Raw genomic sequence first — 11,652 nt, 5'->3', positions numbered from 1 at the left:
CCAAAAATACATAATACATTACTTATTAATTGAAAGATTCAAATAAGATGTTGACAATGATGTTAATATGCCTACTAGATATAACCTAGACTACAAATTGCGCATTGCCCATCAGCCAAGACCTGTGGTGGTAATCGAATAATGTTCCCCACATGCAATCTAATACTACAAAGTTCTGAAGTATTTTAGTAAATATCATGCTTAAACCTACAGCTTGTTAGGCTACTTGAGGAAATATAAACTCATAGTATGGCCACTAGGACTACCTGAGGCTGTGTCATTATGCACATTTTATGTTGATCCATATGCTATTGAGTGTGGTGTAGTTTGGGAGAGGAACAATATTTTTATTTCTCGTAAAACCATAAACCATTGGTTTTACTCAAGGCATTAGTTTCTCAAAAAAGAAGCAGAGGAGAGATCATGTGTCAAAATAATATGCATGTTAAGGACATTTGAATAATTATTCAATTCATACAGTAAAGTCTTTTGTTGATCAACACAGTACAGGAATACAACTTTATATAATTGTGACCATTAGAGCACTATAAATATTCTCAGCAGACTATACCCTTTGGTGGATCACAATGATTTCCTAATATGAGATTTCCCTTGATGGACCAATGCAGTTGTTTTTATTGCAATATCACATAATTTCAGGGTAACAATTAAGTATCTTAATGTGATTGTTTTCAATTAAAATGGTCAAAAATAAACAAAAATAGCTTCTTAGCAAAGAGCAATTTCTCAAGCAAGAATTTGCTAGGACTGCCTGGGAGGGGTCTGAGTGGAAGGGGAACATTTTAAACTAGCTGTTATTGGCAGAGAAGTTTGGAACTCTCTTATTTGTCTATTAACTAATTTACCGTCTGGTGACATTACCAGGCAGGCCCAAATCCATCCCACCAAAACAGGCTGACATTTCAGGTGGTCTTTTCAAACACCTTACACTAAAAGGGCATTATCATAATTTTCAGTTTCACAGTATTATTCCAACCTCGTAGTGTGAAAACATATATAAAACACAGGAAAATCACATTTTTGACTGCACTGGGCTTTTAAAACACAAGGAACTTCAGGAATGAGTTAAAAAATATATAGTATCTGGTGCCAAGCTTTTACTTCTGCAAACAAGGAGATTTCCAGCCCTCACAGAGAGTTTATGACTTATGGTGATAACAAGTGCTGCAGTGACACTCTGTATGATTCGTCAGCTTGATGTTGTCGACCACCACCTGAGAAGAGAGAGAGAATCGAGAGACAGAGAGATGGTTTAAAAAACACACATTTGGTAAATTTGAGTTGATCTTAAATATTACGTTTAGATGTTATGTGATACTAGGAATGTCGTCATGTCAGATGGTCAAACTTTATTTAGATGAAGATATCAATCCCAACTCCTATACCGAAATAGCTAGTCATTCTTACCCTTTTCCCTTCTTTTGCAACGCAGCATGTGGCTTCAGAGGTGATGTTCTTTGGGACCAACATGGTTTTCTTGGACCGTAGTGGGGTTGGATAAGCTCTGGAGAAGCAACAGCCTGTACACTGATAGACAGGGGCGCTCGGGTTTGAGAAGACTTTGTTCTCCCTCAGTTTGCATTCCTCACAGCCCACTGTAAAGATAATAAAGACATAAATTAATAGAAAATCTATTGAACAGTCTGATCTGTAAACTTGATGCACCATGCAACACCAATGTGTTGTCTCTCTTCCTTGTAAGCACACACTTTTTGGGAGTAAGGAGGTCATGTACCAATTTATATTCTCTCTAATGACAACCTACTCCAAGAACAACTCACCGGTCATTTTGTTTCCAGAACATGTAGACCATTAATAAAAACAGTACTTTCAAAGTAATGTCACGTAAAACGTACTGTTTGTCATGTCGCTGTTTGGATAAGAGTCTGCGATATTCAGAAGTATGGACAGGATGAGGGACACTCCAGTTAATTTAAACAAGCACATCATAGTGGCGGGTGGCAATAACCTGACAAGAAAAATGAAGAAAACCATAGTTGAAAACTCATAAACACAAAAACAGCACAGTGAAACAATACAATGGAAACCCAATATATTGAGTGTAAAAAGCATTACCTGTTGAATGTGTCTCTTGGTGGAAGCCTGTTCAGCGTTCAGTGAAGAGCCTACTGCTCCCACTATTAACATTTATACTGCTGTCCCTCTGCCCATGTGCTCAACGGGGATTAAGTGAACCCCTCCAACCTTATCAGTGATCTCTGCGAGCCATTGACCACTTAGCTACCTGCCTCATAATCCTTGAAATGAAAAAAGGTACAGCACACGCGCGGTCACAAGTCAAAACACACTTCCATCCTTCCATCCTGACTCTGGATGGGAGCTTTTAATCCCTTAAACAGATGGGATGCTGTTACTAGATAACTGCTGTTATGTCTCAGAGGGCGAGGCAGGGTCATTGGTTCAGTAGTTTAACTTATGTTCATGGTCTTTTGCTTTGTAAATCATTAAATCTAAAGTAATTTTTAATACTTTGAATATCTGATTCCTCTTTCCATGCAGGATTGTAACCCCCAAAAAATAAGTAAATATATACACACAAAAGTGAAAGATTTGTCATGAAATAAATGGGGTTTCTTATATAAACCATGAGGACTAGTCCCTGGCCGAGCTTTGTAATCCTCTGGGACAGAGCTAACATGAATGCAAGCAATGAATACTGTATGTGAAATAATGAACATTGAATATTAAAGGGGCAATCTGTGATTGCGACATACATTTTTTAACTTTTATATTTGTGATAAACACTGAGTGTACAAAACATTAAGAACACCTTCCTAATATTGACCCCCCCTCTCAAACCCGTGTGCCCCTATCTACCAGTGTACAGGCTGCTGCTTCTCCAGAGCTTATCCAACCCCACTACGGTCCAAGAAAACCATGTTGGTCCCAAAGAACATCGCCTCTGAAGCCACATGCTGCGTTGCAAAAGAAGGGAAAAGGGTAAGACAATGATAAGCTATTTCGGTATAGGAGTTGGGATTGATATCTTCAGCTACATAAAGCTTGATCATCTCACATGACAACATTCCTAGTATCAAATAACATCTAAAGGTAATAATTCAACTGTTGTACCCCATCAGAACCCAAAATATAAGCTTGTTTTACTCCATTGTTTGTAAACAAAGTAATTGTAAACAAACCCTTTATAGTCTCAAAACATAGATATAACTATAATGTTGATATCATGGATGGTCAGTCCTTGCATCCATTGCTCTGTCTATGAATTTGAGTGTTTACACTTCTCCAGCCCCATCCTTCAGCTGTTTACCAAAAAAAGTGGTGGGGTGTCCGCTTTGTTATTGTTTAAACTGCTTTTTGCCCCTTTAAGATGCAGTACTATCTCTTCATGTTTCTGTTTACCGGTGTGTTTTTAAATCTCCCGGCCCTGGTTGCGTTGGAGACTAGACCTGGCAGATGTAACTCAATAAGCATTGAGGATAGCACATGAAATGCCTGAGATTTAAAGGCTCTTTTTAGCTTATGGCGCAATCATGTCATGACTCATAAATATTCTTTACTCCACTCTTACAGTAATTGTATTCTAGGATTCAGAATGTTAATTGGCTTCTTTAATACATTTTCTACAGCCAATGAACAATCAGCCCAGACACAGCCAAGAAAGCAGTCCTATTTGCGCTTGTTACATCGGAGCAGTTTCTTAAAAGCCTTTTTGAAGTCCTCATTGAAGCTGGTGTAGAGCAGGGGGTTGATGAGTGAGTTAACATATCCCAGCCACGTGAGGAAGTCCGACACCTATGCTGAGGCATGAAACACCTGGATGCCCACCAGCAACTCTTTAACAAAGAAAGGCAGCCAGCATAGGGTAAAAGCCCCCAGGATGAGGCCCAGTGTGCGGACAGCCTTCCTCTCTCTGGAGGCACAGATCTGGGTCCTCTCATCACAAGTCCCCCAGTTCCCCGCTACCTGGCTTGGGCCGGTGGGATCGTTGACTCTATTCAGCTCTGTGTTTAGCACGGGATCCGAGGTAGACAGCTCAGACGCACAGAGAGACGTTGGTGCGATGCGGCAGCTACTGAGGCATTTGTGGCTGCTAGCTCTCCACTTACACAGGCTCCCAGAGGAGCGCCGTTTGTGGTACAAGGTCCGGGCAGCAATGAAGATCCTGTAGTAGAGGATGAGAATGAGGGCCATGGGGATGTAGAAGGCCCCTAAGGTGGAGTAGATGGTGTAGCCAATGTGGTCATGCTCGATGATACACTTGGTGTAGTTACCAAAGTTGTCATCCCCGCTGTGCCTCCAGAACAGAGGCGGCACTGAGATGAGGATGGAGATGGTCCACACGATGGTGACCATGATGGCAGCGCGGCGCGGGGATCTCTTGCAGGCGTACTCCAGGGCGTTGGTGATGGCCCAGTGGCGGTCCAGGGCGATGGCAAATAGATGCAGGATGGAGCAGGTGCAGCAGATCATGTCCACGCTCAGCCACGCCTCACAGACTACACATCCCAACATCCACCTCTTTGTGGCGATGTAGAGGACGCTTAGGGGCATCACCAAGATGGCCACCAGGAAGTCAGTGACAGCCAAAGAACAGATCAGGTAGTTGGCGGGCATGTGGAGTTTTTTGGTGTTCATGATCGCAAGTATGACTGAAATGTTCAGTAAGGCAGTGATCAGGGTCACAATGCTGAGGAGGGTCACAACCAGCACCATATCATTCTCTGGTTTCATTTAAAAGCAGCCTGCAGTTTCTGACATGCAGTTTGTTTAAACTATCCATCATATATTCCTCTTTCTCTCATTAGCATACATTTGGCTGTGTCCCTAGTCCAATGCAGATCCTTTTCTCTCTCTTACTTCCATGCTTTCCCTTATTTGGAGCCAACTGTGAAGGGGAAAAAAATATATTTGGGGTTTATTATTTATTATTATTTTTTGTGTGAAAAAACATTGATTTGAGTAAGTTATGTATAACACAGTAAATTGAATAAGATACATGTTTAAGTTATTTGTACTCAAAATGTCACTTCTTCTCGATGAGTAGATCACTCAGACCTTTTTCCACACGGTGGCAGAACTGATCAGGGAATCTTTGAGCCAAGTAAATCAGTGAGCCAAATATTCAGTCATATTGGAGGCAGTTATGCTCAGCATCCTAACTCATTGCAGACCCATGACATCAATGTCAATACTCAGCATAAAGCCCTGAATGTAACAATTTTGCCCTCGTACTTCCGGCGCCGACAGAGATGGCCGCCTCGCTTCGCGTTCCTAGGAAACTATGCAGTTTTTTGTTTTTTTACGTGTTATTTCTTACACTAGTACCCCAGGTCATCTTAGGTTTCTTTACATACAGCCGACAAGAACTACTGAATATAAGATCAGCGTCAACTCACCATCAGTACGACCAAGAATATGTTTTTCGCGACGCGGATCCTGTGTTCTGCCTTACAACCAGTGTAACCGAGCGGATCACATGCAGCGACCAAAAAAAAAACGACTCAGAAAAAGAGGGAAACGAAGCGGTCTTCTGGTCAGACTCCGGAGACGGGAACATCGTGCACCACTCCCTAGCATTCTTCTTGCCAATGTCCAGTCTCTTGACAACAAGGTTGATGAAATCCGAGCAAGGGTAGCATTCCAGAGGGACATCAGAGACTGTAACGTTCTCTGCTTCACGGAAACATGGCTCACTGGAGAGACGCATCCGAAGCGGTGCAGCCAGCGGGTTTCTCCACGCATCGCGCCGACAGAAACAAACATCTTTCTGGTAAGAAGAGGGGCGGGGGCGTATGTCTTATGGCCAACGTGACATGGTGTGATGAAAGAAACATACAGGAACTCAAATCCTTCTGTTCACCTGATTTAGAATTCCTCACAATCAAATGTAGACCGCATTATCTACCAAGAGAATTCTCTTCGATTATAATCACAGCCGTATATATCCCCCAAGCAGACACATCGATGGCTCTGAACGAACTTTATTTAACTCTCTGCAAACTGGAAACGATTTATCCGGAGGCTGCATTCATTGTAGCTGGGGATTTTAACAAGGCTAATCTGAAAACAAGACTCCCTAAATTTTATCAGCATATCGATTGCGCAACCAGGGGTGGAAAGACCCTGGATCATTGTTACTCTAACTTCCGCGACGCATATAAGGCCCTGCCCCCCCCTTTCGGAAAAGCTGACCACGACTCCATTTTGTTGATCCCTGCCTACAGACAGAAACTAAAACAAGAAGCTCCCACGCTGAGGTCTGTCCAACGCTGGTCCGACCAAGCTGACTCCACACTCCAAGACTGCTTCCATCACGTGGACTGGGAGATGTTTCGTATTGCGTCAGACAACAACATTGACGAATACGCTGATACGGTGTGCGAGTTCATTAGAACGTGCGTTGAAGATGTCGTTCCCATAGCAACGATTAAAACATTCCCTAACCAGAAACCGTGGATTGATGGCAGCATTCGTGTGAAACTGAAGGCACGAACCACTGCTTTTAATCAGGGCAAGGTGTCTGGTAACATGGCTGAATACAAACAGTGCAGCTATTCCCTCCGCAAGGCTATCAAACAAGCTAAGCGCCAGTACAGAGACAAAGTAGAATCTCAATTCAACGGCTCAGACACAAGAGGTATGTGGCAGGGTCTACAGTCAATCACGGACTACAGGAAGAAACCCAGCCCAGTCACGGACCAGGATGTCTTGCTCCCAGGCAGACTAAATAACTTTTTGCCCGCTTTGAGGACAATACAGTGCCACTGACACGGCCTGCAACGGAAACATGCGGTCTCTCCTTCACTGCAGCCGAAGTGAGTAAGACATTTAAACGTGTTAACCCTCGCAAGGCTGCAGGCCCAGACGGCATCCCCAGCCGCGCCCTCAGAGCATGCGCAGACCAGCTGGCCGGTGTGTTTACGGACATATTCAATCAATCCCTATACCAGTCTGCTGTTCCCACATGCTTCAAGAGGGCCACCATTGTTCCTGTTCCCAAGAAAGCTAAGGTAACTGAGCTAAACGACTACCGCCCGTAGCACTCACATCCGTCATCATGAAGTGCTTTGAGAGACTAGTCAAGGACCATATCACCTCCACCCTACCTGACACCCTTGACCCACTCCAATTTGCTTACCGCCCAAATAGGTCCACAGACGATGCAATCTCAACCACACTGCACACTGCCCTAACCCATCTGGACAAGAGGAATACCTATGTGAGAATGCTGTTCATCGACTACAGCTCGGCATTCAACACCATAGTACCCTCCAAGCTCGTCATCAAGCTCGAGACCCTGGGTCTCGACCCCGCCCTGTGCAACTGGGTACTGGACTTCCTGACGGGCCGCCCCCAGGTGGTGAGGGTAGGCAACAACATCTCCTCCCCGCTGATCCTCAACACTGGGGCCCCACAAGGGTGAGTTCTGAGCCCTCTCCTGTACTCCCTGTTCACCCACGACTGCGTGGCCATGCACGCCTCCAACTCAATCATCAAGTTTGCGGACGATACAACAGTGGTAGGCTTGATTACCAACAACGACGAGACGGCCTACAGGGAGGAGGTGAGGGCCCTCGGAGTGTGGTGTCAGGAAAATAACCTCACACTCAACGTCAACAAAACTAAGGAGATGATTGTGGACTTCAGGAAACAGCAGAGGGAACACCCCCATCCACATCGATGGAACAGTAGTGGAGAGGGTAGCAAGTTTTAAGTTCCTCGGCATACACATCACAGACAAACTGAATTGGTCCACTCACACAGACAGCATCGTGAGGAAGGCGCAGCAGCGCCTCTTCAACCTCAGGAGGCTGAAGAAATTCGGCTTGTCACCAAAAGCACTCACAAACTTCTACAGATGCACAATCGAGAGCATCCTGGCGGGCTGTATCACCGCCTGGTATGGCAACTGCACCGCCCTCAACCGTAAGGCTCTCCAGAGGGTAGTGAGGTCTGCACAACGCATCACCGGGGGCAAACTACCTGCCCTCCAGGACACCTACACCACCCGATGCTACAGGAAGGCCATAAAGATCATCAAGGACATCAACCACCCGAGCCACTGCCTGTTCACCCCGCTGCCATCCAGAAGGCGAGGTCAGTACAGGTGCATCAAAGCTGGGACCGAGAGACTGAAAAACAGCTTCTATCTCAAGGCCATCAGACTGTTAAACAGCCACCACTAACATTGAGTGGCTACTGCCAACACACTGTCAATGACACTGACTCTACTCCAGCCACTTTAATCATGGGAATCGATGGGAAATGATGTAAATATATCACTAGCCACTTTAAACAATGCTACCTTATATAATGTTACTTACCCTACATTGTTCATCTCATATGCATACGTTGATACTGTACTCTATATCATCGACTGCATCCTTATGTAATACATGTATCACTAGCCACTTTAACTATGCCACTTGGTTTACATACTTATCTCATATGTATATACTGTACTCGATATCATCTACTGTATCTTGCCTATGCTGCTCTGTACCATCACTCATTCATATATCCTTATGTACATATTCTTTATCCCCTTACACTGTGTATGACAGTAGTTTTTTTTGGAATTGTTAGTTAGATTACTTGCTCGTTATTACTGCATTGTCGGAACTAGAAGCACAAGCATTTCGCTACACTCGCATTAACATCTGCTAACCATGTGTATGTGACAAATAAAATTTGATTTGATTTTGATTTGATTTGATTTGAACTCAATTTAGGAGTATGGGGAGCACACACAATTGTATTATTACGTACTAAGGAGCAGGAGTAGATGGCTGTTTTGCATACAGGGCTTTAAAAACCATGTTAAAAATAACACATTTCAGTCAGAGTGACACTTCCAAAGGTTTCAACTGTTGATACAAAAACAACAATTATGAAAAGACAATTGACAAACACGTCTAGCCTGATGTGTGTATCCATTGAGCAAGGGAAGCCTAATATGAACAATATTCAAATGGTTTTGTAATGCGATGCTACTGTCCGCAGAGAAGTCAGGCGCAGGAGAGCGGAAACTGATTTACAACGGTTGAGTTTAATAACCATAAACCACCGTCAATAGAATAATAATAATAAATGGGTCAAACAAAACCCGGTAAATACCAGCATACCATGCACAAGCACTACAACAAACAATTACTGACAAGGACATGGGGGGGGGACAAAGGGTTAAATACACAACATGTAATTGATGGAATTGGAACCAGGTGTGATGGAAAACAAGACAAAACCAATGGAAAATTAAAAGTGGATCGGTGATGGCTAGAAGGTCGGTGACTTCGACCGCCGAACGAACAAGGAGAGGGACCAACTTCGGCGGAAGTCGTGACAGGTTTCTTGTGCATATGCCACTTTCCCTTTCAAATAAAGAATTTATATCTGCCCTGTGCAATCAGTGTTCTTCAAATAATTGAATGGTGTCATAATTATGTAATGTCAGCTAGTAGCTCTTCAAGTTTAACCACCTTGTTGAGTGGAAATACCTGCCATTACATAGTGTGGCTTACACTATTGCTTTTCAACTACTTGGTCAAGGCAGCAGCTGAGCTGAGTTCGATTTTTTCATTTTGTAAGTGAATCCAAGCCGCTCTGTGCCATAACATCAATGGTCATACTGTGCCCCATACTCTGCAAACATTGTGTCCACAAGTGACTGACATGACTCATGCTAAAAAGATTGGTCATACAAGGTCATCACCCTTCATCACTTTGTCTACTGCTCAAACATACACATGCAGTTCACTCAGTCACTCCCGTTGATATATATTAAATATTTGTGCTGGGTGTTACTTGACTTTTCCTAAATTATTTTTCATTTGCACACATTGGACGTACAGGTGTTAAGACTTTAACTTAAAGTTCACATTTGTGGCATGCATGCCTTCTATTCTAGACATCGCAGCACCTGCACCACCTGTGCCATGGTGAAAGCTTGGGATCGTCTTGTTTGAGTTGGTCCTGATATTTCTCATTAAACTCAAGAACCTATATCGTAGAGGTTATTACTTACCATTTTTGCTTCTGGCAATTGCATAATGCATTCAAATATTAAATGAAGAAGATGAAGGAGCAAAATAAAAGCACAAAAACGAGAGCTGATCCCAAACCAACATACCGTAACAACATTAAAAAAATAGGCTACATATAAATGTTATATTTTATAATATGATAGTGGCATATAGCCTCATTATGATCAAATGAAACTATAAGGGGGGAAAAATCGTTATCTAATATGATATGCTACCAAATTGGGCAATATAAGTCAGGCTACCAATGTGGGCACATAGCCTACCTTCTGAATTGTTCAATCTTCCTGTATCCATTACAACAAATGTTGTGTGTTGGTGATGGGACTCTCAAATATGTCTGAAGTCGGCAGTATTAGTTGCTAGTGCGGCCGCACCCCGAGATATTCCTCATCTCAGGAGTAAGGACAGGTCAGACGGACATCCAACACTTCAGAGGAATGCACGAAATCGCAAGTGCAGGAGTTTGACACTGTCCAACTGCCGCGCGCACGCCAATGAGGAAGCATTTTTTTCCGAACAGACTAAGGGTAGGGCTCTCTGTCGCCTGGAGTACAGAATGTGACATTAGGCTACTCCATAGCGTGAGATGCTAGCAACATAGCCACGTGTGTGCGTTGGCGATGGATGGAACTTTCCCGCCATGCCATAAAAGTATGTGCATAATACAGTAGTAGCATTTGTGTTCATTTGTGCAACACATACATATGCATGACATTACTACTAATGAACATCAACTTCATGCAGATGAGCATCAATGATCACCCATTGGATATCGGCTATTGTCAGTGTTATAGTCAAAACAGGGGTTCCCAAACCTTTCCCCCCAGGGCCCCCTTTTTTTTTTTTACATTTGAGAAATTCACATTCACAAAATAACCAATTGGGGAGAAAAGGGGGTAAAAAGTACCAAAAAAATGAAGATTAACCAAGTCCAATTTCTTTGACTCCTTGACTTGAGAAGGTCTTAACTCAGCTTCTGAATGTCATGGAAATCAAGATGTTCCCCTGTGCATAAGAGTCATGTCTTCCTCTGGCATTTTACAGCGTGTTTAGCCTAAAGCATCTCGGATGTATGCAGCGTTTAAGATCGGTATAAACAATCTCAAACAATCTCTACAAAATCTCTATATTAAAATATAAATCTTTAATTGAACCCCTCAAATCAATGAAGATCCCGCCCCCTAGGTTGGAAATCCCTGAGTCAGAGAATCTACCCCTACAATATGCAGGTCATCCCAACCAATGCCCAAAATAATGTTGCTGAGTAAGGTAGCTGTCTGAGTCCAGTACACTATTGTATAAGTGTATAATGTAGCTCTTTTCCCATCTGTCACTGACCTAAATGGCATCCCTGAACTCATGCTTGCCAACATTCAGGCTCTTTCTTGATGCTTAATGTTCCATAATAGCTAGGAGACATAATCGGATACATTCTCTGATCCCTGAAAAGTGTGAGTTTCCAAAACATTTTCCCCTTAGTCAGCAGTTCATGGGCATGTTGGAAAGGATAGTGGGTCCAGTCCCAGATGGTATCCTTGATCTAAGGTACTTAGTCTGAATTTCCTCAGTAAGCATCCTGCTGTATAAATGAATATGGAGACCAGTA

General features: G+C 43.2%; 1 protein-coding gene and 1 pseudogene across 1 annotated transcript; both read right to left on the bottom strand.

Annotated features, from left to right (window-relative positions):
* Positions 1-421: 421 nt before the first annotated feature.
* On the bottom strand, positions 422-2,245 carry LOC112256487 (glycoprotein hormones alpha chain 1). Its single transcript, XM_024429777.2, has 4 exons — positions 2,098-2,245; positions 1,878-1,990; positions 1,429-1,616; positions 422-1,235 (listed from the first exon to the last, which is right to left on the bottom strand). The coding sequence occupies exons 2-4, from the start codon at positions 1,969-1,971 to the stop codon at positions 1,161-1,163; spliced, it is 357 nt and encodes a 118-aa protein (XP_024285545.1). The 5' UTR covers positions 1,972-1,990; positions 2,098-2,245; the 3' UTR covers positions 422-1,160.
* Positions 2,246-2,388: 143 nt separating this feature from the next.
* On the bottom strand, positions 2,389-10,654 carry LOC112256486 (annotated as a pseudogene).
* Positions 10,655-11,652: the final 998 nt, after the last annotated feature.

The sequence above is a fragment of the Oncorhynchus tshawytscha genome, linkage group LG08 (assembly GCF_018296145.1).
Source record: "Oncorhynchus tshawytscha isolate Ot180627B linkage group LG08, Otsh_v2.0, whole genome shotgun sequence".
Classification (NCBI taxonomy): Eukaryota; Metazoa; Chordata; class Actinopteri; order Salmoniformes; family Salmonidae; genus Oncorhynchus; species Oncorhynchus tshawytscha.
Note: the sequence above shows the minus strand (reverse complement) of the source record. Positions and strands in the feature narration are given on the sequence as shown.

Bases quoted from the DNA above. Each gene is read 5' to 3' on its own strand.
- LOC112256487 (XM_024429777.2), bottom strand. From the start codon at position 1,971: ATGATGTGCTTGTTTAAATTAACTGGAGTGTCCCTCATCCTGTCCATA. The intron at 1,617-1,877 runs GTACGTTTTACG...TTATCTTTACAG, and splicing joins AAACAGCGACATGACAAACA to TGGGCTGTGAGGAATGCAAA. The intron at 1,236-1,428 runs GTAAGAATGACT...CTCTCTTCTCAG, and splicing joins TTGCAAAAGAAGGGAAAAGG to GTGGTGGTCGACAACATCAA.